This window comes from Idiotropiscis lumnitzeri, chromosome 9 (genome assembly GCF_059441095.1).
Source record: "Idiotropiscis lumnitzeri isolate Australia: NSW breed Sydney's pygmy pipehorse chromosome 9, RoL_Ilum_1.0, whole genome shotgun sequence".
In the NCBI taxonomy this organism is placed as follows: Eukaryota; Metazoa; Chordata; class Actinopteri; order Syngnathiformes; family Syngnathidae; genus Idiotropiscis; species Idiotropiscis lumnitzeri.
The window spans coordinates 17,369,855-17,397,745 of NC_142399.1; the positions used below are offsets into that span (position 1 = coordinate 17,369,855).

At 40.2% G+C, this 27,891-nt stretch overlaps 1 protein-coding gene and 1 non-coding gene across 3 annotated transcripts in view; both read left to right on the forward strand.

The window, feature by feature from the left end:
- bcl11aa (BCL11 transcription factor A a) overlaps positions 1-21,590 on the forward strand; it is a 41,112-nt gene extending 19,522 nt beyond the window's left edge. For both annotated transcript variants that reach the window (XM_088305047.1, XM_088305048.1), the window contains exon 3: positions 15,982-21,590. In XM_088305047.1, the coding sequence (XP_088161173.1) occupies positions 15,982-18,209 (2,228 nt within the window). In that variant the 3' untranslated portion in view covers positions 18,210-21,590. The remainder of the gene's footprint in view (positions 1-15,981) is intronic.
- Positions 21,591-25,359: 3,769 nt separating this feature from the next.
- On the forward strand, positions 25,360-25,453 carry trnai-uau (transfer RNA isoleucine (anticodon UAU)). The gene is made up of 2 exons: positions 25,360-25,397; positions 25,418-25,453. It is a non-coding gene; the product is annotated as a tRNA-Ile (tRNA).
- Positions 25,454-27,891: the final 2,438 nt, after the last annotated feature.

Sequence of the window (27,891 nt, forward strand, 5' to 3'; positions counted from 1 at the left end):
CCCCTTTAGGTTTCCGCATGTCAAACGTTTTTTAGTGCCCTATAAAACGTTGCTACATCCCAATTCCATAAATTCTGAGTGCATCCACCATGTTACTGAATGCTACATAGCTTTGTGCCAATTAAACGAGACAGCATTTTACAAAATTAATACGACAGGAGTACCCATGTCTCCCACTTAATCCACTCTTCTATTTCCGATCTTTCAATTTCATAATATTAGCGCCCCTTATCTGTAATTATGTGATTTCATTGGATTGGCGCTAACCTCATAACAAGATCAAGAAGAACAAAGGAAAAACTGCAGATGAAGACTGGACATTTGAAAAAAAATATGTCCTTCAATGTCATCGGAAATTTTTTTTAAATTATGCAACGTATAAAGCTATTAGGACGAAGAGTGAAAATGTGTCTATGAAGAAATCTTTAAATGGTCTTCTTTTTTTCCTCTTATAATGGAGAAATATTGCCTCTTTCCCGCTAAATATCTTATTGTATCTTATATTATATTATCTTATCTTATCGTATCCCTTGTGTACAAGTTTGAGGTTTTTCTTTCATTTCTAAACTGCACATTATTTGTACAATTTCCTCAAATGAAACTTCTCAGTTTAATCATTTTGTTTCATGGCCGCGTTTGTGTCAGTACATCCTGAACATGTTTTTTTTTCTACCAAGAGAGTAGTCTATATCTGATAACTGTGTAAATTAGTGGATGTTTGAGAAAAATTTCGATTTGTTGTGCTTTCCATTTCAGTGTGGCGATTGCAAGGAAATAAAAATCCATCTTTGACATGAGCGTCCGGCTCTAACCTTTTGGATATGAAACCGTTGGTGTTAGCCAAACAGAAGGCATGATTTTTGTTACCCTTTTCACGTTTTGACAACATTAATTTGAAACATTAAACCAGACAATACAATCGCATACGGTAGATGCCTTAGAGCAATCCCAGAGTTCTTATTTCTAGTGCAATGCTCTCTGATGATGGAGATATTGACCTTTTAGGAATATTTACCATGTAATGCAATTATAGCACTAATGGATTTGGCCCGCTGATCTTTTTGTGCGCAGTGTCAGTGGGCTAGTAAAGCGCTGTTGGCTTTATTACAACTCGCAGACACACGGACCATGCACACCAGTCGAGCCCTGCGCCCATTTGCCTGTGTATGTTCAACATCTCTAATCCTCCCTCTCTTGTGAAATCACACACAAGCTCAAACGAACATGCGTGTGCGCACACAGCCACTAACGCACACGTGCACGCCAGACCCCTTGCGAGTGTGTGTCTGCCAAGTCAGACGGCAGACTGCCAGCAAATAAGGGGGCTGTGATGGGGTGAGGGCTCATCTGCCGGGGTTAGCCAGCTACAGCCATGCACACACAAAAACACACGCACTTAAGCAGTGGCCACTTAGATTAACGGGGTTAATTACCACAACATGGCGCTCGACTTTCCCACTGTGGAGGGACGATGAGCTCCGGCCGGGGTCACGAGAGGACCAGTAGTACAGCGTCCTCATGTGCATACAAACTTGTTGCAACATGTTACACAATGTGTTCATGAGAGACACCCCCAACATGATTGATAAAAAAAAATATATATATATATACATATATATATATATATATATATATTCCTCAGCCACTGATATTCATATTATGCAATATTACATTATTGCATATTATATGATTATAATACTGTACCTTACATACAGATAAACATTGATACACATTTCAGCAAATAATATTAACAATCATAGCTAAAAATGTGTTTTCTCTTAATCTTTTATTTTTGACAAACCAAGACATTTTCCGAAAAGTGCTTGCTTTCAACTTCATGGAACAAGTGTGTGAAAGAATTGTTAGACGAGTTATTGTGGATGAATGTAAGATACCTGACCTTAACTAGTCAAATACCTTTGCAAAACGTCCAGGATCTGCTGTAAACTTTGACATTCCAAATTCCGGCCCAAAAGATAAATTCAACAGATTTATTCTAGAATTGGAAAGAAAGTCTTTAGGAGTCATAAGGTCTAAAGTATTTCCAAAAGGGTCTCCAATGTTCAGCGACTGTAGGCGTAATGCCCAACTGTTCTCTCTCTCTTTTTTTTAAAGTGTGATTTGTATTCTAAGGTGTATATTTGTGTCGTCTATGTTTGTGATTCACTGTAGTTCTTGTTGTGACTCGCCGGTCCACATATTGCCACAGAGATTTACAGCCTTTAATATTAAACTGTGATAAGGAGTTAAATGGTCGCCATTTTAAGGCGCAAACGGCAAGCGCAGAGCTGTGATGGCCGCCGGGGGTTTTGGCAAGACGTGTGAGGAGCGCTACTGTCGGTTTGAGAAGTTGAGGCATGTTTAATGGCGAGAAAGGGAAGAAAGGAGGTAATGGGAGGTTATATCAGCGTCAGTTGGAGCCATGCAGAAGGAAGCGGCGACAGAGAAGACGAGGGCAGATGGTAAAACTAGTGCACGTGTGAAAAGCAACAGGAAGTCCCTGTCTTTGCCAGTCTGGACTAAATATGGCACACTTTGCCACCCTCTCACACATACCCCTTCTCACGCTGTCTCTGGAAAACAAGGGATGGGGAATGGGGGGGCTGAAATCATGGACATAAATGCTGTTCACAACCAAAGTTCTGTTTCTGTGTGCGTTCATATTGTCGTCCAACACAGTGGCAATAAATCAGATCACTCGTCTGCTTTCTCTGAGGAGTACATTTGTATTGAATTACAGTAACGGAAAAACTAACTGTGACTCACGTCTCTTATACTGTTGACTGTAAGAAAAAAAAAATAAAGGTTATTGGCACTGTTATTTTACTGGCGTTTGATAAATGATGACCAAAGCAAAACTTGGTGTTTAGTCTCTGAGGTTTGGAAAATTTAAAATTGACATATTAGTCTAGCTCTACAAGTCGACCATACACGTTCCTCTGTGTTTATTTTACAACATATTCAAATGTACGGTAACTAACATGTTTTGCAAACGATGTTACACATTTGGACTGGAGTAAGAAAAAACTCAGGAACACACACACAGCTGGCCTCCTAATTCAGATGAAACGTGCAAATAAATGCAGAACTCTGCTCACCATTTTTTATTTATTTGCCAAAATAGGTCTGCCTTATTGGCTGATGATTATTAGTAAACTGCTGTATTACCGCGGACATTATGCAACATATTGTAAATGTATTTCAGTGTTGAATACATACAGTGTTACTGTATATACAGAAAGTCATGTGTGAGGAACTTTTCTGCTCCACACCTCATGAGATAAGCCTGCAGGACTCGTTCAACCCTTATGACCCTGACACATAGCGCCAAACGCCATATTAAGCACACTCACACGTGCATGTACGTGCACACTGCACCCTTATATACATAGGTAGATGTATAGGGAACGAAAGGTGGTGCGGGAAGGGTACAATTGGGACATGTTTTTCGCCAATGCTTATAAAGAACATACACATTCACACACAGGGACACGCGCACATACACAGAAAAGCAGCTATGTTATGTTTCAACTTGATTTAGCAGGCTCAGCTGCAGGGAATAGGAGTTGAAAAAAAAAGAAGGGCAGGGGAAGTAGACGGACTGAGAGAAATGAAGTTGTGTAGTTTACAAGTAGTCGGCCTGGGGAAGGAGAAATATAGTGACTGTATAACTGTTTTAAACAGAAACGGTGCCGGTTTTTATGAGGTCCAGTAGTTGCTGCCCTGTAAGGAGAAGTGTGCTTTGTGGGAAATAATCTATGCGTCTGACACACTGCAACATACATTCATAGACATTCAGAAGACATTTGAGAGCCTACCGTCCCAAAAGGCTTTGTCAGCTATTTTACGGGGACTTTTTCTCCCTTCGAAATCCATTCCAATAATGTTCTTTGTAGATCATTCCGAATGTCTGAGATGATGACTTTGGAGAGACATGCATGTGTGTGCTTTTAATGATGTGACTCAGACGGTTTTGGGGATGGCAGAGAGTGATATTCCACAAACGGAGAGAATAAAAGCTCACATGAATGCCAAAACAGATCCATAAATGGATACACATGAATGCAATGGAGTCTGTGCTTTTATCACTTCATCACAAAGTTGTCCAACAACCTCTCAAGCCTAAAAAAAATAAAAAATTTAAAAAAAAGAACTGATATGGTATCAGATAGTTAGTCATCGAACATTGTTTATTTGAAACTTGTAGTAGACTGTCTAGTGCTGAATAGTGTATCGCACTTTCTTGAATACGTTCTTAAAAATCAGATATTTGCAATTATGTTTCACTGTCTGAGCAGTACTCTTTGACATTGTTTTTATGGTTATGAAACGAACCTGCTCGAGTGAATTAATTTGTTTTGTGTCGCCAGCTAATCTATCTGCACATAAACACTTGTTTTGTTTCTTTCCTGCCATAGCAGCTCCCAAGTAGGAGGAGCCGCTAAATGAATATGCTCATCTAATTAGCTTGATTAAGATTGTCTAACAGTGGTTATTATTTTTTTTTTTTAATTTTATTTATATTATTATTATTTGTTTATTTAAAACGTTTTTGAAAGAGAAAAATCGGGAGAAAGTCTAAACGTGAAGTTTAATGTCTGTGCGCGATCACTACGATATGTGTTTCCTTTCTCCAATTTTGCTTCTCCTTTTTTTTTTTTTTTTAACAAAAATGCTACCGTGCCGATTGACTTGTTCTGTATGATGACTAACAGCAAGGCAGGTGTGTTGTGAGTGTGTGAGTGCATGTGTTGATGAAGGGGATTAGATTTTGCCGTTCATTCACTACCTGCTTCAAAACACAACAGGTAAAGAGGGAAGAGATTGTAAAAAAATAAAGACGATAATAAGCAGGTATAGAAGCCTTCCATCTCTTTCGAGGAAAATCTTGCCTCAGTGTGTATTCCACTCCGAATCATGCCTGAACCTGACCTGACGTGAATCTTAGTGGCTCTTGGCTTGCAAGAAATGGATCCTGTTTACCCTGAACCCAAAGCTATTTTCTCCCTGTCAGGAGCCCCCTGTGCACTCATGCTGCATTTAATAGCCAGGGATTTTAAATTCCATGCATATAGCTTATTCAGCGCAGTGGTCAACTGTTTTAACAGGCCTAATTGCATATTATCACATTGCAGCATTTAACAAAATAGTTGAAATGTGACAAAAGAATTTGGCCAGCACGCAATCTGAAAAACTGTGAAAATAGTTTAGTCTCGGAAAAAAAAAACACAGTCGTCCTGAACACACCTAAGTCAAATTTGGAGTTATCTGATGTTTTATTTGTTGAGTGAAAATCTTTGAAATGAAAATGACACAAACACGAGAGAAATTACTTCAAGAGGTTTAGTTTGCAAAATGCGAGCGAAATAGTTTCCATTTAGATTGTTACCGACTTTTTGGTAATTATTCTTATCCCCCTGTTATTAATGTCAATTTTGAACTCACACAAGCCTTTGCATCTGCTTCCCAAGAAGAAACACGAGACTTTCAATCAATTATACATTTAGAACATCAGATTTGGACTATTTTGAGAAACACTATGAAGAATTTTGGAAATGGAACCTCAGACAAATTTAAGTAAAACAAACAGAAACGAGAGTATGGTAAATGGCAAAAAATTCTTAACACAACAGCTGAACATCTACTCCACTTTTTCTGACAGAACACCAACAACCAGTAAAACATCTTCTATGTTTTGACCAGGATACAAAATTCACAGTCAACTGTATTCATTTGGGCGTATTCAAAGTTCTGACTTACATGCCACAGTAAAAAGAAAAACATCAAAAAAGACGTAAGTTACAGCAAAAGAAAGCACATTCCGTTAAAATGTATTCTACATGTGCTTCAGTTTGATAAAGCCAGACGTGAATACTGCCTCCACCTTTATCTCAGGGGGGGAAGTCTGGTTTCTCAATTATCTCTGTTTGGCGCTACTTCTGACCTGTGGCTGTATTTACGCGAACACACATTTTATCCATGGCTTTTAATGGCATATAAAAAAAAGAAAAAAAAGCAATCACTTCTTCGTCAAAAAGCCCTCTCCTAATAGCTTTCCAGAGTTGTTTGGGAGCTGTTTGGGTTTGGTCATTAGTGGACCATGAGTATGTGTGCATGTGCGTGTGTGTGTGTGTGGCGTTTTGGAAACCAGCTGACAGATGCGCTGTAAGGTCGTCTTAGGTGGGATTGAGGGGCGGGGAGAGGCAGTGCCCATGAGGGTGGGGTTGGTTGGGGTTTAGGAGTATGTGGTGCAGCACTTAAGCCATACTGGGCCCTGATGGGAATGCCAGGCCCCCACACCACTTTCCAAAATCACTAATGGAGCATCTTTGGACGCACGCCCATGTATACACACCTTGCCACATGCCTGCAAACACGTATTTTACATGCGAGATTATTTTACCTGGATATCGAAGACATCCGCACAGCTGTTAAAAATACGTCTTGATTGTACATGCGCGTTCAGTAATTTTCTTCCTATTGCAGTTCACACTTTTCAATTATTTAATAGCCCTTTTGTCCTCCGCTGGTGGCCAGGCACAGTTTGGTGTGTGTGTGGGGGTGTGTTTGCGAGTGTGTGTGTGTTATTGCGTATGCAGAGCAGAATGCGGCTTCGCACACAAACAGAAGAGCCTTTCACATCCATCACGAGTCTTTTGTCACTCCCAAACTGCGTCTATACCATATGCAACTCTCCACAAGCACACTGAAACAATTTCTCGCCACCACAAACACAAAGAAGGGTTCATTTTTGTTTTTTGCATCACACTTTTTACTGCTGAATGTAAATGATAAAACTCTTGTCATAAAGAGTACTGCGGGATGCATTGAGACTGATTGATGCCCAGCAGAAATTCTACATTTAGTCATTTTTCACTTACTAAAGACTTTCATTCATTGTTTCTTTGATATAAATCAAAGTAAAACAAGCGCTCACAATTGTAAGAATGCATCACTGATTGTTGAATCTTACTATTCATATTTTTATCAAATAATCATTAGGAGAGCCCACATGGAGTATGAAACCAGAAAATTCAAATTGAACTCCTGAAATTATATTTAAAAAATATATTACATAACAACACAAAGGGCCATGTGTTTTCAGTTTCGTTATGCTACATGGAACAACTGTTGCCCCTGGGATTGTGACTATGATCAGTTTTTCTTTCCCTCACCCAATAAAAGCGTGTCATTTATATTTTTAAAGCAGTAGCAGTTACGTGCACACACACACACACACGCACACACGCATTCTAACTGTTAACCACATTTAATATCCCCTATATGATAAAACTAAGCCTGAACTAAAATAAGGATCTTTACAAAGTTTTGCAGGATTGTCGCTTGAGGTCTGTCAAATACATCTGTCTCGCAATTTCACACAAACCAAAAACCTGTCTCCATCATCTTGGCTGCGCTTCTAATGTTGCACACCCTGTTTCTTTTGGAGGACAAAAGATTTCTTTTGGCACCGAGCGCTGGGCTTTTCGAGAGCTGTCCCAGTCTCCTCGCACACGCGCACACACATGAGTACGCAGTTAAAGAGGCAGGTAAACTGCTCTTCATTTCACATTAACACAGTCATATATTCTACCTGTCTTGCTTGCTTTGCCCACTCTCAAGTTTTTCCTCGTTCTATATAAAACGTCTGTGGGATCGATTGGGCTCTCAGGGTGTAGTGACTGCAGCTCTAATGAATGAAGCCTACAGCGTTTATTAACTAGACAAGGTTGAGAAGGAGGGCCGGGGGTGGTGGGGGGGAGTTAGTCTTTGCGCTTCATCTCATTGCGACAATGCTCAGTGTTGATGTCTGCTAAGGAATACGGACTTACCTCAGAAAACTTGTTGGCAATTATGCTTTTCCGTGTAAGAAAAAATATCTGAAAAGGCACCAAGTCGCAGCAATTTATGCCGTACACTTGTGTATTGATTCATATTTTACTTTGAAATCACTTCTAATAAAAGCAAACAGAGGCATAAATACCAGAGGTGGGACTCAAATTGCAATTAATAACTTAATGTATACATTACATAATCTAAAACAAATGTTTAACACCATAAACAATGCTTTTCAATTCAAGTAGACCTAAGCGACAACATCCAATCATTCTTTTTAAACAAAGTACTACATATAAAAACAGATAAGTGCCATTAAATAAACGGACAAGCCTGCAAATATGGGAAAAATGATTTCACGCAGACTCGTCACATTCTCTCACAGCCATTTCATATTAATTAGTCATAATCTATCATGTTAGTTCTATTCAAGCCTTTTAATGACTTTTTGTGAACTTTATCCAGGTGTTTTGCGTTCTTGCCATACTCAGGAATGCAAGTAAACTCTCTTCAAGGATGAAGTCAGATTTTGGCCTTATTACTTATTTGCCGTCTTCACATAGTGGACACAAACAGTGTTTGTATTTTTCTCTGTGGATGCAACTTTTTTTATTGTTCTCGCGCACACAGGATTTACTGTAACGTGCAGAAATATGAAAGCAGAATTATAAATGCAACCCGTTTTAATGGATTATGTTTCTGTGATGTGTTAATGAGAATTAACACGTTAAAGTCCCATCCCATGCACGATTAGCACAGAAAACAGAAAGCTATAAGTGCTCAACACAGAAATGAAACACATTTGAATTAAACATTGCTTTATTTTTCGCAACCTTAACATGAGTCACCTCCGGGCTTAATGACCATCGGAAAAGCTATCTAACTATCGGGTCAGCGAGCCAAGTTTGAGCACAATGATCAGATTGTAATCATGAAAAATAATTACATTTAATATATTAATTATTAATATTATGATAACATGAATATTTCAAATGATTTACTCTCAAAATCCAACTTTAGGTCGATTTGGACGTTGAATTCTAAAATAAAATGCTTAAAAAAAAACACCCGAGACCCACTTGAAGTTTTGAGGCGGGAGGCTATCTTGAATTGGAGTGTTTTTGCTGCAGCCTAAACTCGATGTCTCCAAGGTCGACAGTGAGACTGTGGGAGGCTGTTTGTGCTAAAAGCAGGATGGCACATCTTTCCTCTCCTCCCTCCCCCTCTTTTCTCATTCACTCTGTCACCACAAGCCAGATACATCTTGGAAGGCAAAGGCTTTTTATTGCTGATGGCTTACAGTCATAAGTTTGTATTAAATATGTCCTTCAATCGATTGGCCTGGAATGAATACAATTAAAGAGATCGGCACTGAGTGCTTCCCACCTGGGAGAGCGGAGGGACGACCGGAAGAAAACGGCTGGGCAAATAGATGCAAAAGCAAGGATGGGAGTGATGTTGTGCATTCACACAATCAAGATACAGGATGGACTCAAATATCAAGACCAACGTAATCACTCTGTGCTGGAATTTTCATTCCTCATTCGCCAAAGACCGTTTGTCCAATTCTAGGTCCAAAGCACAAATCAATGTCCATAAAAGCTGTGATTGTACAAGTTTAATGTACAAGAGCTTTAAAGCCCTCACATCAATTTTAACAAGCATTTAATTTCACGGAGATTGTGAGCCAGGCTCCATTAACCATCACTGACCTCTGACCTTACAAATGCTCTTCGGGATGAATATTCACAATTCCCCATCGGCACCAAAACCGTTTAGAAAGTCTACTTCAATCCAAGTATATAAACGTAAATTGTAAATTGTCACAAAATTTGGTAGATTTGTGTATCGCTGTGACAGGTGGATTGAGGTTACGATAAACATGCGTGGGTGGCTAACAATGTGTGAGACTATATTGGACTTCTCCTTGCTTTTTGGGTTAATGTGAAATCATAAAGATAAAGGCGTGAGAAACTGATTAATGGTTTAAAATGCAGGCCGAGAACAAGGGCACGGACAACTGAGTTTAGTTTAAGACTACAGAGAGTGAGAAGACAGCCACCTGTATGCAGTGTTGACGGACAGATGGAGGGATGAAGCCAAGTGGGTGGAGGAGGGATTAGATGAGGAGAGGAAGCAAAGTGCTGTGCGTGTTTGTGTGTGGGCCTCCGTCCAGCTGAGGTGTTTGCTCGGCTCAGAGTGATCTCCTACTGCGGTCACTGCAGCACGCACAACACACGCTCACACACAAACACCGGCACACTCGCATGCACACACAGACAAAAAGACAAACTGGTGACTGAATTGTCGTGCTCGGCAGCTGTTGCAGGTCTCGGCAGATCATTCTGTACTAGCCTGTGCATGTGTGTCATTTGTGATCGCTAACCTCTTCTCCCATTTATGGCCCGGAAGGAAATTCTCAGTGCGCTCCTGTGTGAGTGTGTGTCAAAGCGAGCAGGTGCATTTTTGGGTGCTGCACTTTCAGAAAAAAAATGAATATATTTTTAAAAATAAGAATCCCTTTACAAAAGTTGTGCATAGATGTGTATTTATCATTTATATATGCAATTTTCGTTTTCCTCCTCCAAGTAAAAGTCCTGCGTGACAAACGGAGTCAGCTGTGTGCAATCAATCAAAAGCTTAAATTATTCAGCCCCAGTAAAGTCCAAACCAACTCGGACCGATCGAATTAAATCTGATGAAACGGCAAGAGATCAAGAGTGTGAAAGCAAGAGTTTGCATCCTGGGATGAGGCCACACATACAGACACAGTTTTGTGTGTGCGTGCACACTCAAGACTGACTCTTGTGTAACCAAGTTCAGAAGCTTCCAACATAAGCACAGACACATTGAGGACCACCTTCTGTCTTTCAATCTTTCCCTCCCCTCACTCGCGCTCTGTCTGTCTCTCTGTTTGTCAGTCTCTCTCTCTCTCGCTCGCTCCCCCTCTCACTGCTCACATAAGTGCTGTAATTTGGCTGGTCTGTAATTTCACCATGGTGGTTTCGGGTTAAGTGGTGGCTGTCACTGCGATCAGGGGTGCCGGCCTTCCACATGGACACGCGCATTCACTTGTACACACCGACAAGCATACTGCCACAGTGCACTTGGATGTTTCTACAAAGGTCACCTCTATTTAATTACGTGTATAAACACAGTTTAAAGGTGCAGGCTTTGTCATTGGAACAGCCTTTACAAGATGCATTACTGTGTTTGTGCGAGTGCGTGTACAGGACATAGATAGTTTGTATGTGTGTGACATCAAGGGAAAAAAAAAACAAACTCTGCAGCTATAATGGCTTGTGGTGGATTGACACACATGCAAAAACACACACACACACACACACTAGATTACAAGTGAGAGAGTTGCGGATACCACAGTCTGTAGCCCGGCAGGGGTTCTAAACACAGAGACAGAAGGTATTGATATATTCCACAAACACATACACACGGGCAGACGATATTGATATTTTTTGCTTATACGGCGAGAGAGAATGTGTGGCTATTTAGCAGTATCATAGATACACACCCATGCACACGTATTGTGCCAGCAAAGAAGCTCTCTATTGTTGTTTTGTGTAATCTAAATGCATTCATACTGTCTCACATTGAAATAGCAGTCCATGATTTTCAAGGCTGCAGGCCACTATGAGAAAAAAAAATGAATTTGATGAGTTAGAGTAATTTAAGGTTTGTTGCTGCGAGCCGAATTGTTATGGATTTAAGACATACCAATATCCAACTAGCTTTTCCATTTGAATTTAAACAATTTGATTGATCTGAGAAAACTTCAATTCGTTCAAAGCCAGAGAATATATACGTCTTTAGAAAAAAATTAAATAAATAAGGCTGTTCATTTGTTAGAACTCACCAACCCACAAAAAATGGTGACCAGTTCCCTGTGCTTGCTAATATTCCATAGAGCTAGTTGAGTTTCCTCCAGGATGCTATCCCTTATATATATATAAATTCTAACCGCTACGTCTAAATGCAGTGCTTTGAGAAGTCCGAACCTTAAACTGTATACTGGCTTTCCATCCTCTGAGCATTTGCAGGTCTTTGACCGTGCTGAGAGGACATCAACTGCCTCGGTTTTCTTTGCAATTGTTTGCACTTGACTTAGTGACGCAGGAAAAATATGTGGCGTCTATAAATTACTCCTGGAATTCAATTTGATGTGTGAAGAATGTCTCAGATTTCTATGGGCAGATGTAATAATTTAGCAGAAAGCCACTTACGCTACACCAAATAACTTGTTCACTTATTTTTCCCAAACAAAACTCTTTGAAACTTGAGCAACAGGCATTTTTAAGTTAAACCAACATAAACCTCACGTAATCATTTTTCACTCGTCACATAACTGCAGTGATAAAGTCACGTAACTACTGAATGGGTGTCATTGATCAAGAGTAGAATATGGGTATTTGATTGTTCATTACCAGCTGTACGTATGACGCACGAAAGTTTCTTTAGGGTCACAAATAAGGTGAGGAAGAAGAACTAGTGATTCTCGAATAAGCAGTGAAAACGCTGAGGGTCAGATCTAAATCCCAAATTGTGTAAGCGTCATTGTCCCTCAGTCCCAGTGTACGTTCTTAATCCCATTTTAGGGATATTCCATTACTTCACCTAGAAGCAGACTCAGCCGAGGACACTTGCAAATTGCCCTGATGGGTTGAAAAAGAGGAGCAGTGGTTTGGATAGAAGTAAAGGTGGGAATAAGGTGCAAAATTTGAGCCAAAGAGTAAAAAGACCCCCAAAAAATGGAGTCAAGATTAATATTTAGGAATTAATCAAATTCATGTCGGTCAAAAAGAGAGATGGACATTGAGTGTGGCCATCAGTATTTGTATGTGTGAATGGTGTTCTAAATGAGATTTAATTCTGACAAGTCAGCTAATTTCTAGGACAGAATGACTGGATGAAGATTAGGCAGTTTAAAGAACGGACAGTCTGTGTGACCTTCCAAAGATAATTTGAAAGTATAAAGGATTGACTTTATTGTTTGGTGTTTGAAGCACGCAAGTAATGATAATAAATCAATCAATTTGGACCGACAGTGACCCTCAGAAATTAATTAATTAACAAATGTGGGTGTAGTTTGCACTGACATCAAATTTCACTGCACGATCCAGAAAATCATAAGCAACCAAAATTTGCTTATCTCCTTTAGCTCCATCTCTTTGTAAAAACTGAATTTTGATTTCAGCAGATACAGTATCAGTTATGGCATGAGGACTTGGTTTTCTGAATGTCTATTTGAAGCATGCTATTTCTGTTGAAGTCTCTCTCTACTCTAAGTTCTCTCTCTCGCTCGCTCACACACACACACACACACACACACGCACGCGCACACCCCGACACAGGGGGTAACACAAGCGAAGCTGGCTTAATCTCCCCCTCATTCCTCCCTCTCCCATGCAGCACCACTTAAGTGTCCAGGCAATGCCCTTGGTTTAATAGAGTGTAATGCCTGAGCTGGTCACTGTAGCATGGCTGGTATTGAGTGTTAGGACATTTCTGAAACTGAGAGCCTCTGTTCTCCTGAGTCTCACCAGGAGCTTTGACATTTATCTTGAAGTAAAAAATCCCACACTATCATCCCCTTCCCCGTGCACCACTAATACACCTGCAGCACTCCAGCTAACTTGCTCTAGCATGTTTGTCGTCTCTGTATTCATTTTAAATGAAAGTATTACTTCACCTTTCTCACCTCCATCCCCTTGCCTTCATCTTTCTGTCTCCATTCCACTTCCTCACTTAATTCTTCTACCTCAGAGTGGCAGAGAGTTTCCCTAATGAAGTGGTTGATGGGAGTATATTACAGAGAGACAGAGTGAAGCAGTCGCCTACTCTAAAATCCATTAACCTCACAGTTTCACTCAGTGCATAGACGAGTCTAATCTAGGTTTGTATAAGGAACATACTAGCTGGAGAGTAACAAAGTCTTTGTTGGCTTATTGTTTTTTTTAGTATTGTATTTCATTAACATATTGGAAATTAATCAATTTGGTTATTGTGTATTGCTCAGTTCATAGGAAGCTACAGCACTGCACACACACGCAGGATTTTATACAATAATTATTTATAAGTATTGCCCTGTCATCAGTCAAAAAATTAAAAATAAAACGGGCTTTGATGTTTTATTCAGTTTTTTATTATTATTATTAATGGATGTTATGGGTTAAATGGTTTGGGGAAAATAATTTTAGGAGCAGCAAATCTGTTTGTTGAATGTTTTGTGGCCAAATTGTTCTTATTTATTTATTTTTTGGCAGTAACACTTGTGTTGCTGAAAAATGCATCAAATCGAACCCACAGGAGTCATACCGCCACGTCATCCAATTCCTACATCTGACAAATAGAAGAGTCTAAATTAATAAATGGACTGACCAGTTCATCAAGAGGAAACATTCATGAGTGAATAAAATTAACCATCGCTAGTCGTGAAAATGCAAATGATATTCAGAGGTTAAATCTGATGCAGGTGGCCACATTAGTGGTAATTTGTGCCAATTTTAATGATCCATAATTTAGCAGCCCCTCTTCTGGTCACGTGGGACAACTGTGTGTTGGAAAGGACAGAGTGGGAAAAGCAAATGCATTTGACTCAAACTGAAAGACAGAATGTGGCGCTCTGTACACAAAATTGAACGCTTCATTTTATAATTGCAGCCCGAATAATTGTTCACTGTGGCCATCCATAAATTTCTTTGCTGTTGTATGTGTCTTTTAAAATAAAGTTATTGGCAGAAGATTAATGCCAGATGCCCATCATTATACAGTTTTCTCAGCATTTTTTTGTCAAGTGTGCCAAGTTTCAGTTATTGAGTGTGCCATAAAGCAAGTGATTCACAACCATTGTACTCGCGTATCGTAGTGTGCTGTAAGAGGTCTTCAGGCGTGCCATGGGAAATTATCCTGTTACACTTAATTATTTATTTATTACACATCTTTATTGATTTATCTACACTAGCATCATATAGCGACAGGCAGAATTATTAAAAGCTCTTCCTCATCCATCCATCCACTATACAACAGAATAAGAGGTTTGTGTTCAATTTAACAGGCGCAGATTTTACACTGAGTATGTTTGCAAATATAAAATGAGACAAGATCATCATTATTTCTGTATGTATACTTTTTTTGCCATTTTATTTTTGCGTGCCATATAGTTTCTCATGACGTTAAATATGTGCCTCGAGGTTGGTAGGCAGGGCCATGAATTGTAATATAAGATTAAATGGTATTTTGGAATAATGTACAGTACGTTTCAGAAATTGTGAGCCATTTTTTAAAATACATCAAAATTCTGTCTTCTCCTTAGCTCCGAAGAATCTGGTTTTGTTGATTAGGCACATGACATTATAATTAAACCATCCAAATGGCAATACCTGGGCTTGTTTGTTGTAAGCATTTAGAATCAAACTGATGGCTGTCCATCTTGTCATTAGATTATACTGCTGGTGGTACCAAAGGTTATTAATGCTGAGTCCAAAAAAAACTTTTTTTTTTTTTTTTGTTCAAGTTCATCTCATTCCGTCTCACTTGTCATTAGGTATTTTCATGAATTACGTAATTTTTTTTCTCGCGCAAATGTTTGTGTGTGTGTGTCTAAATTAATCAGTTTTTGTGAGCAACACTCGGTTTTGGTGGCTCAATGGGATGGGAGAGAGGTGGTCCGCCAGGATAGCAGTTTCTTTGTTCTTCTGCTGACATCAGAGGACTAACATTTAGTCCAAAGGGAAACATTTTGTTCCAGAAAAGTCTGAGAGAAGAACAACACACACTGAAAAAAACATGCAGACCATATTCTCACATGTAACTCATGTGGGGCATGACCTCAATAAGAGGTACTGTTGTATTTGAAAACTCTGCAACACCATGTGCCAACTGCTCTTAATAGCTGTAACATTTAGGCCTTAGGTTCCAAAAAGTGATTGGTTCAGCCATGCCTTAGTTATTCATGCCTATTATTCTGGACACAATAAAAATAGTCTGTGCACAGTCGTAGCTTTGATGGTGAGAAATGCACAGAGCGGGAGGTTTAAAATTGTAGTTATCTTGATGCATGTGATATATTTTTATTGAACATATTTCTCTTAACGTCTCCTCTAAGATATTTTTTTTCTATGTCCCTTGCAGGCAAAGAAGAACCGACAACCTACACGTGCACTACTTGTAAGCAGTCATATGGCAGTGCCTGGTTCCTGCTGCAGCACGCCCAGAACTCCCATGGTTTCCGCATCTACCTGGAAAGTGAACATGGCAGTCCTCTGACCCCACGAATGGGAGGGCCTTCCTCCCTGGGTGGGGGGGCAGATTGCCCTTCTCATCCTCCCCTTCACGGCCTCCATCTGCCTCCTGATGCAAGCCCTTTCAATCTCCTTCGAATCCCAGGCTCAGGTTCAGGGGGAAGGGACAGTGTGGGAGCAGGTAGTACACTTGGGGTTGGTGGTGGGCTCCATCATCAGCGTTTTCCTCCCACGCCACCTATCTTTAGCCCCCCTCCAAGGAACCACCTGGACCCCCACCACCTGAGCCCAGAGGAACTGGCGCTGGCAGCCCACCACCCGAGTGCCTTTGACAGGGTGCTGCGCCTCAATCCTCCTCTTCCTATGGAGCCCCCTCCAACAATGGACTTTTCACGGCGGCTACGGGAGCTGGCGGGTAACACCTCAGGGTCCACTCCCCCTCTTTCCCCCAGCCGGCCTGGCCCCATGCAGCGCTTACTCCAGCCATTTCAGACAAGTGTGGGAAGCATAGGCACAGGAGGTGGCGGTGGCAACAAAACTCCATATCTTGCAACCCCGCCGCCTCTGCAAGGCTCCATGCAGTCCCCCGTGGGCTCTCAGACCACTCCCACCACTCCTCTTCCCTCCGCAGGGGCAACACCCTCGTCCAACACTCCGTTGAAATCCAAGTGTTGCGAGTTTTGTGGCAAAGCGTTCAAGTTTCAGAGCAATCTAATAGTGCACCGGCGCAGCCACACAGGAGAAAAGCCGTACAAATGCCATTTGTGTGACCATGCTTGCACGCAGGCAAGTAAATTGAAGCGCCATATGAAAACTCACATGCACAAATCCTCCTCACCAAACACAGGCAAGTCAGAAGATGGGCTTTCGACTGCCTCCTCTCCAGAGCCCGGCACCAGTGAACACATGGGCAGTGCCAGCAATGCCCTTAAGTCAGTGGTGGCCAAGCTGAAATGTGAAAACAACAGAATGCTACGTGAGAATGGAGAAGAAGAGGAGGATGAAGAAGAAGAAGAGGAGGAGGAGGAGGAAGAGGAGGAAGAAGAGGAAGAAGAAGGAGAGGAAGAGGAAGCGCAGAATGGAGAGAGGGCTGCCCGACGAAACAACAGCTACCACTTTGGCTTGAATCTTGAAGCCGCACGTCAGCATGAAAACAATGGAGGTATCGGAACTCGACTGGGAGGAATGACTGATGAGGGCTCCATTCCTCGTTCACTCCCTGAGGTAATGCAAGGAATGGGCCTTGCCGTGAGCATGCAGCATTTCAGCGATGCCCTCAATGCACACAAAAGGAACGCAATTGCCCAGGAGAATCACCTCCACCACCACCTCAACCGAGGACATCCGCAACATCGGGAGCTGTGCGATTCTAACTCTGTGCCGGAAACAAATCGTGGCGAGGAGGGCTCGCTCTCCACTGTCAATGGACGCGGAGCATCCCCAAACGAATCTGCCTCTGCCTGCCTTTCTAAAAAACTGCTTTTGGGTAGCCCAAGTCCACTCAGTCCGTTTTCCAAACGCATCAAGCTGGAAAAAGAATTTGACCTGCCCACTCCCACAATCCCGAACACGGAAAACGTCTATTCGCAGTGGCTTGCTGGCTATGCTGCTTCTCGACAGCTCAAGGATCCTTTTCTGAACTTTGGGGACTCCAGACAATCGCCCTTCGCCTCTTCATCCGAGCATTCCTCAGAGAACGGGAGTCTGCGGTTCTCAACTCCTCCGGGGGAACTCGATGGTGGGATGTCAGGTCGCAGCGGTACGGGAAGTGGGGGCAGCACACCTCATCTCGGCGGTCCCGGGCGGCCCAGCTCCAAGGACGGCCGCAGGAGTGACACTTGTGAGTACTGTGGCAAGATATTCAAGAACTGTAGTAACCTGACTGTGCACCGGCGCAGCCATACAGGGGAAAGGCCATACAAGTGTGAGCTGTGCAATTACGCCTGTGCCCAGAGCTCCAAACTTACTCGCCACATGAAGACCCATGGTCAAGTGGGCAAGGATGTGTACAAGTGTGAAATCTGTCAGATGCCCTTCAGTGTCTATAGCACCTTGGAGAAACACATGAAAAAATGGCACAGTGACCGTCCTTTGAGTACCGAAATAAAGTCAGAGTAGAAGGCCGAACAATGGGACCTTTTTCCTGCAGCTATCTGCCATTAGCTCCCTGTTTATTCCAAGACTCTTGCAGTTTTTGCCCCAGCCCCAAAACTCCACTTTCACCAGGCTGGTGGAAAGTTAAGACCATGTGCTCTGCACCAGCACACCCCGTGTTCATTACCCATTGAATGCATGATCTGTATCGGGGCAATACTCTTGCATTGAGGCAAAACTTCAAGCCTTTTTCTTGTGCAATAAATTACATGTTGTGTACTATTTTATTTTTGGACTTTTACGTTTTCATTTCTAAGAATTTGTCAGCATGCATAGTATGTTTTTGTTAATCAAAAACAAACAAAAAAAAAAGAAATGGAAAAAAAAAGAAAATAACTTGTCCCTGGTTGGTTACTTGTTTAGTAAATGTGTTGCTGTTTTTCTCTTGTTATGTTTTTTTTCTTTTTATTCTTCAAAAAGAGAAAAGACAAGAAAGATACAGTATACCCATGCTGCATATACCCTGTAACACATATCATGTACAGTTTTGTGTTGTTACATGGAAAATGACCCACTTCTGGAACCCTTGGAAATGCACTTAATCGGATCTTTCTAAAAGATACCATGTTCACACAGGGTTGAAAAAAAATACTTCATAGGTTTGATGAGTAAATAAATATTAACGACTGTCAAATTTCAATAACACAAGGGTGTGCAAAGACTTCAAATCGTACTATCATTTGGTAAAGTAAGAACGAGTGCCTTTGATATTTTAAGACTACATTGGCCATAATCTTATCTGGAATAAGTTTGGGGGCCACACGAGGCTGTTGAAACCAACAAGAAAAGGTCCTTGCATCAAGCACCTGACTGCCCCAGTGGACTGTGACACCTCATAATCAAAGATTCACTTTCTAGTTAATGACCATTTTAGCTATCTAGTACATGTTCAATGGGCTTATCTTCAGTACGTGGATTTCATACGGAGCATGGTACGACCAGTGTTGTTAATATCTGATAATGTGTAGTTCTGTTTCTGATATGGAGCTACTTTTAAGGAAAAAATGGTAATCTGTAATGTACAATCCTGAATTTGAGGGATACCAGTGATATTTGTCCGAGTTAGCACAAACCTGCAACGCTGCTTTCATTTGTGGTGTGGCGAACAACACATTCAGTAATACGTGACCTCCAACAGAGACTTGAGAACATTGACATACCTTGAAGCTAGACAGAGGGAAAGGTACAACAAACTTGAATCTACATATGTGTGACGGGGATTAGAGGCAATTACTTCTTTGTTTCTTCAAAACAGGGTCTGTCACTATGATCTCCAGCTAAATGAATAGCATCAGTACAGACTGGCTCTTAAAAAGAGTCAAATGTGATTATTCTAATCAGTATGCATAGGCTAATGCAGAGCACATGTTTTGTTGCTTTGAAACCAGAGAGGAAAGATCTCATAAACTGTTTCGAGTCAAGCACTTGTCATTCAACCTGGAAGTACCATCAACTCTCTCGCTTTGTTCCACACGTTTGCAGTCGTGGTCAGGCTTGAGTCGAAATGCTACATTGTCAGTTAAAAGACATGACGTGCACTGTTTGAAATTCCAAGTTTAAAAGTTTACGCTGAAGGGGGGAAAAGGGTCCCGCTGGTAAAATTCTCTGTTGACAGTCACTTAATAATAGTCGTTGATCTTCACCCCCGTTGCCGTTTTACTTTTGACCATTTGTCAATGTGTCCACTGGGCTAAGAAAAATCAGTCTTTCAACAAGGTCTGTACGTTGATTGTACAGCACTCTCAGATCATTTCAAAAAAGACGCTGGGGCCACCGGCAACTGGAGTCCTCAATGTTGACTTTGGTGAAGCGCTGCATTGTTTCATTCTTGCCATCTTCGTCTTGGATAATCTCTGACTTTGTCGGCTAGACAAACACTCAAATCGTGTTGTTCACATTTTTGTATAAATGTTCCTTTAATTATAGGTATGGAAATAAACATTTTGGGGGACATAACACTTCACCGTCCTTTGGGGGAAACTGTTAAGTTTGTTGTCATTTCTCTTTTCCTGGGCGTCTTGATAATGTACAAGACACCGATCACAGTATATATGAAATGATGAAATAGAAAAGAACAAAAAAGTAACAAAAAAAAATCTGTGATGTTTTGTATTTTATTTTGCCTTGGCTCTTCACAGCTCTTCAGGTTGAAATACAATTTGCATTGGGAAAATGAATAAGATTATATATGAATATATAAAGAACTTAAAATATAGGAAAATGCACATACATGTCAATTCCTATGCTTAAACACATTTATGGTTGATTTTTCTGTATTTCTAGAACTGTATTTGAATTCAATGTTCACTTAGAGTAGGCACTATAGTATTTATATTGAGGCTCGTATTTTTAACTGTTGCTTGTTCTCTCTAAAGGTACGATACCTTTTTTGGTAGTGGAAAAAAATCCCAAGCTGCCGCGGTATATTTTTTTAATTTGGCAGGATAATATAGTGCAAATTATTTGTATGTTTAAAGAAATAAAAGGAAAAACCTAATACAAAAAAAAAAAAATCAGCTAAAGCATGTGGCATTGGGAGGCATTGTTGGTCATATGATGGCGACTGCTCTTCACCCTGTCCACAGAGGTCGTTGTACATATCTTCTTTGGTTTTTGGTTCCGACCCTCTTTCCATCCTGCTGCCACTCTTGTATGCAGTAATACAAGCTGACATTGGCCTGTTCTGTTGTACGCTTCTGTCTCTCTTACAGTACCTGACAACATTCCAACAAGTAGAGAGAAAAAAAGAAATCATATACAGTCCAAAAAAAGTGTCAAAATAAATATGTTGAAAAATAATTCAATGTTTTGCAGATTTTTTTTTCATTGCCAAATACAAAATGGTGCTTTCTATTTAGATTGGGTACCCTTTCATATGCCAAGCATATTTAAAATTGACCTGAGAGACGTGGAGAAGCCTGCTTAAGTTAAGATTTTTTGTAAATGGCAATGCGGAATATTTTGTTATCAGCCTTTTCTATTCCTGTTCTGAGAGCTGTTTGTTGTAACTTGAACTTGAACTTTATCTTTTACAATGGGAGTTGCTATTTATTATCACCTCTATGCTCTGTTCAAAACAGAGACGTGGGATGGATCCTTGTTTTGATTTAATTTTATTTTATATTTTTTGTCAGAGTATATCATTTATTTTGTATTTGTGGCCAATGGTCATTTGACAAATCAAGCTCTTTATTCATTTCTGTTGTATATGTAGTACCTGTTCAGTTGTATTAAGAAAACCACTGTCTGTGTTTTCTGACAGATGTCTGCATAATCCTGTTCACACACCCATTTTGTCCCTTTATCAAAAAAAAAAAAACAGTTAATAAAAAAAATGAAAGTATATTGACACTTGTCCATTTTCTCCACTGTGTTTGTTATCATCTCAAGTCTTTTCCTTGCTATCCGTAACACACCACTTTCACAACAATTCTGCACATTGGGTCCAAACAATACGGAAAGCAGTTAGATACACGGTAGCGTCCCAGAACCTTTCTCAGTCGCTCTTGTCACACGTGCCCACTTCGCCAACCAGCTTCACCACGCAGCAGTGACATCTTTGGAAACCATTATTTTATGCGTTAGGGAGACACAGGTGATAAACAGAATTATTATATATGCCGTATTTTCCGGACTATAAGCCGCTACTTTTTTCCTAGATTTTGAACCATGCGGCTAATAAAATGGTGCGGCTTTTCTGTGGATTTTTGTTTCACCGGTAGAGGCGCTCTATTGTTCAGAAAATAAGCTAAATAAATCTTGATTTTTTTTTTCTTGGGTCTGTTTTGTTTTAATTAGCAAAGTAGTTGCCGTGTTAAAAGGCACTGTTTTAACAATCTGTATATGTACATTTATGTGCATTCACAGTAAAAAATCATTCTGTACATGCAGTAAACAACTAATTTTTCCAAACATAAAAAAGTGCGTGAGGGTACGTTGCTCCATGGACAGACTTTCTGTGCTGTCGTCCGTTGCCAGCGATGGTGGGAGTCAGTCGCCGAAGAACAGATGCTACTTGATCCCAATGCTCATTACACTCAACTCAAGAGTCTTATTCTCGCTCTCAATTGCTCCTTAAACCGCCGTATTCAGCAACGCGTACAAAATTCCGCATTTCTCTTTTCATACATATATATGGTTACATACAAAATCAATATAAAGGAGGATTTTCTAAAACGCTCTTGTTGTTCTGTGTGTGTATGCATGCGTGATTGCCTTTGTACATATGTGATTTACATCTACTTTTATAAGCAGATGCACACATCACTCTTTAATCCAATAAAATACGCTGCTGATAACGGCTATTCACATAGTCACATGTGCACCGACATTCACTTGACATACTAACACATATAATGGCCTGCCTTCACAGAATGTCCTTAAGCAAATATAATTATGTCCCTCAGTTTGCTCAGTAGTCACAAAGCCTCATAAAGCTGTCAGGATCAATCAGCACCATGTCCTCCAGCCACCGCACCCTTCGGCTCAGTTTACACACTCTTCAGCCTCTTTAGCAGTGATATGGCTAGATAGTGGACGACTCAGAGAAAACCTTGCACTGAAGATTCGACAAAATAGTTTAGGATGTTGTCAACAATGAAAAAAGTCGATCGCTGACCTCAACCAAGGCCATAAGATCTCACTTTGGATGAAGACTAACTTCTTCATGCACACTCAATTCCATTTGTCAAGAGTGATGAGGAGCCACTGAGAAATGGCGGCCAATGAAAAAAGAAAATTGCCTCATGGTGTTAACAAAGAGATTCTGAATCTGCACCTTCATCGAGAACCAATAATAATAGATTCTCCCTGTGCTCCAACCTTCCAAATTTTTATTCTAGACAATAAAGATTACAATTCCAATAAAAATTGTCGTACACAAATTTACCCCTTTATACTTGCATCATGCCAGTGTGTGAATGGATATGCCAATGAGCCAAAATATATGTTCATGTTGGGTTAATGCTTCACTTATATTCCACAAACGCGATATTAATCAGAATACCATATCTAAACTAGTAAAGGCGTATTGAACATATTATTGATAATAATTATGATTTGATTTCCCCTTTAAGGAGAACGAACAAACAAAAGCAAAAATAAAAATAAGTACTGCATTTTGAACTCACATTCAACTAGCCACTGGGCATGGTTTATATTTTTGTCATGACTCTGACTCTTCTCCTCAAATAACATTATATTAATTTTTTTTGTTTAATCTCCAACAAGCAAATAGTGTAGCATATAAAACATATAACAGCTTCAAGTAACATCTAAAATTGTATACTATATTCAACCAAACAAACAAACAAAAAAAAAAACGGGACAACAACGATTCGCTCGAGCGTGATCGCATTAGATTCGCAACTGAGCTGCAGCCTTTCCCTGCTAACTTTGGACGGGAGGTACGGTACACCCTAGACTCATCATCAACATTTCACAAAGCTAATGAACAACATTGCACACTCGATGGCAAATGATCTTACATAACAAATTCCTTGTGAGGCATGCCTCTGAAACAACCAGCTGGGTGTTTTAATCTGTTCGCATGTACAGTACTGTAGCGTACATTAAGCTTAGACAATAAAGATGGAGTTATAACAATTCTTATACAAATTCCAGGAAATTTTACATGTGCTCCAGGTCACTAGTTTGGTACTCTTGCATTCAGAAAATGCAGTTGAAGCCCTCAGAGCCAAAAGTTTGGAAGTTCAGGTGCGTTGGACATGAACGTATAATATATAATAAAGCTTTACTTGCCACCCCAGGACCTACAATTGGCAACAGTTTCCGCTTTGCTCTGCATTAAACAATGAAACTAGCCACTGGCTGCACCACCTGGGCAAATAAAACAAATCAGCTCCACATTTTTTCTCTCTCTCTCTCTCTCTGCCTCTCTCTCTGTACGTTTTTTGAGTTGATTTTGCGACACGCTCATTGTTATAAACCTCCGAAGCATTCAGGCTTTTCATCGAGGCGATCCTTTTGTGGTTTTATATGAGAAGCGTAATGCATTTGTCACTGTAATAAAATGTATACAACCATGACCTGCAGTCTCCAGTAACTGCCTGTGCATTTGTCTTTGGCCTGCAGGGTTTACTAAAAGAGGTCTTGCACTCACAATAGAAACTACGTTTTCACACTGCTTTGTGTATGGCCTTGACACAACAGTTCCAATACAATCACAAAGGAAAGTATGTGTTTTGTCTGTTATTTTTGCCCAAAGATGTGTATTAAAGTATATTATGTGTACATAGTGCTCAATGCCACAACAATTCATCTTGTCTGAGACAACCTATTGAGTAGTTTCATAAGTGAATACATGGTGGCTGACCACTGTGGTAAGGGGGAACTCACTAGAAAGTAAATGATGGATTCTATTGTGGATGTTCCATGCACAATACTCAGAAGCTGCAAATACCAGAAAATAATAATGAGCAAAAAGAAAGCACATACCCTAGCCCACATGTGTCAAACTCAAGGCCCGGGGGCCAGATGTGGCCCGCGACCTCATTTTATGTGGCCCGCGAAGGGAAAATCATGTGCTTCAACTTGCTGCTTCTAGCACATTTTCGGCACTTTTAACAACATTGAGATATGAGATATTGCCATTTATTACTTGCTTTTGATTTCAAAACTAGCTTTGTATCAATGTGTTGTGTGTAAGTGATAATGTAAGGTGATTTACATATGTATATGAATTCGCAGTCATAACGGCCCTCTGAGGGAAATCAGAACCACGATGTGGCCCGTTCACAAAAATGACTTTGACACCTCTGCCCTAGCCAATGTCAAACTAGTAACAGAAGTGACAACAAAATCATAATGATCATTTAAAAAATATAAAGAAGAAACTAGTAGATAAAATTAAGATCTAGAAAATAGAATAAAAAAACAATGGAAGTATATCTAGAGAGAATAGTCTAATGGCCAATTATGATGTGTAATAACATGAGAGAGGAGTGAATTAAAGATGCAAACATTTGCAAGGTAAACATGACATTTTGTGCACAATGAACTTTTAAATGTTAATAATAAAGTGATCAATTGAACGTGCTGATATAAACATAGCTATAGTGGTGAAAAGCATAATAAGGCATCTAGATATTAATGAGCTCCAGTGGCACAATCGGTTAGCGCGCGGTACTTATATGACAGTACATTGTAGAGCAATGCCGAGGTTGTGAGTTCGAGCCTCACCTGGAGCAGTATTTTTTCAAATTTCCCCATTGTGGGACTAATAAAGGACATCTTTATCTTTATCTTTATAAACTGGGAACAAAGTCTTGAGGAATGCAAGAAAGGATTTAGTTATTTTTGTGTTAAATGGCTGTCAGCAGGAAATTCAGTTCTAAATAAAACATCCTTCCAGATTCTGTTTTTTGGGTTTTCACATTTTAGTTATTTATTTATTTATTTTTTAAATCACGTGTTCCCAATTCCAGGCCTTGCGTGCCCTTGTCCATTTCTTTACCCTCTAAACTTTATTTGGCTCCCCAGTTGGCCTTTTACTGTAAATGGAGATGATCATGTGATGGCTAATGGCGACACCCAAATAAATGTTGTTTTTGTTCTGCAGGTTATCTCTTCGTCTTTCTTAGAAACGTTTATAAAACGAGGTGACACATCCTCCTATCCTTGTCACATCAGCTAGTGGTGCCAGTCCATTCACCTGCCCTCTTTTTTTTGTGGTGTCCCTTAAACACCATGGCGGCAGGTTGATCAGGCTGACGCAGCTCAAGTTCTGGTCCCGTTTCCACATTTTCAACCGTGCTCCAGCGGAGTATGATACTACAGAACTATCATTTGCAATTAACTTGAATGTATGTTGGTGAGAACAGAAGATTTGGGACTACAAACACAGAGGTGAATGCAAATTCCTTTTAGAAATTGCAAAATATGCTCCATGCCTAACTATATCACGATCCCATACAGTTGAATCATAAGAGGTGAAATTCAACATTATAGGTAGCGCATAATGGCAAGAATGCCCAATGTGAAAAATGGCTTATCCATACAAATGTGGAGTGATTCAAGTTCAAGACTGTTTCTATTGAACATGAGACTTTTCCTACCATCATGTATGTAAATATGACTCGGAAGTGTGGAGGAACTGAGAATAAAAAGAGTTGATTCAACAAGTGGAACAGGCAGTGTTTGAGGTCAAATATGGACTCACATGAAGAAAGACATGCGTGGCCCTCCCTTTTCTTCCCCTCTCGTGAATGAACTCCACACCTGGTTCAGCCTGAAGTTCAAATTCATTGTCTGAGTGAACGTGAATGAAAAAAAGATTCTATGAATGTGGCAGTGACTGAGGGCAAGTGAAGGATTTGAGCAAGTCATTGCATGTGATTTAAATTTGCTTTCAAGGATTTGACCCAAAAAATGAATGCTGTAATTATTTTTTGTAGTCTTAACCCTTTTTAAATGTTCAACAGTATCATTTAAAAATAGAAATAAATGTACCGAAATGTCGCATTAAGTCAAAGAATGATAATGTTGATTCTAAATCAAGTTGCGTTTTTATTTTTTTTTAAATTTAGTGATACACCGTACAATTCAGTAAAAAAAACACAAGCTACCCTCCTCCACTGTACACGATGATCCTGTGTTATATCAGCCGCTGTGACTCTGTTCACCCTGTGACCTCATAACTCAACAAAGGCAGGAGGTTGTACGGGTTGTGTCTTGTTTCGAACCTCCAGGGTCATGAAGGGCATCGCTCTGATCTGTGACCCCAAAAAGAGGCCTCGTGGCCAGGCTGGGCCAACAGAAAATCCCTCCGGCCTGAGCTGGATAAAAGGATGTCCAGAAAAGACATGGATTATCTGTGTGGGTGTGTGCGTCTTGCCTGACTTGTGTTACCAAGTTCAAAAGTCTCCGATACAAGCACAGACCCACTCACAGAGGTCAAAGATGTTAATTACAGCTCGACAGATGAGGGATAGGGGTCTATTTTGTCGGAAGAACGAAGAAAAGATAGCAGAAGACACACTGCAGAAACTCCAGATGCACTGAGGTGTCTGTGCTCATGAGCATTTGTGTGTGCACGTGGGAGGGAATGATAGACAAATGTGGGCTATGGGACATTGTGTGTTTTGTTATGTCTGATACCAAAGTGTTTCGGTGACCTTCCTGCTTTCAAGCCTTTTACAATACAGACACATGCACGCAATTCTCTTTCATCTTCTCATTTCATCTTTCCTGCAACACTTGCTTTGCGCATATTTGCCTGTGATAGTTCAAAGGTCAACCTGCAGTTGAGAGTTGGGTTTCACATGGTTTAACACCTTTATTGCTCACCACAGGTTATAGGGGAAGCTTCAGTGTGTACATGAGACAAAGTCTGAGTGTGTTTTGGATGTTGTGTCTAGTTCAGTTCTACTTCTCCTCGCTTATTCTCAAAACATAATGTTTACTATAAATACGGCCCTCCGCATTCTTATGCATGTAGGATTTACCGTAAGTAAAATAAACAATACATTTTTGCAAGTTTCTCTTGTCTCTCTCTTGTCTTGTTTGATAAATAATTTACCAGCTCAACCTATTTTCAGGAATATTACTTAAGGACGTTGTCACATGTTGCGAGTCTTTTTTTTTATACATTAGGCTATTTTGCTGATCGAAAGCCTGGTATAGTCCA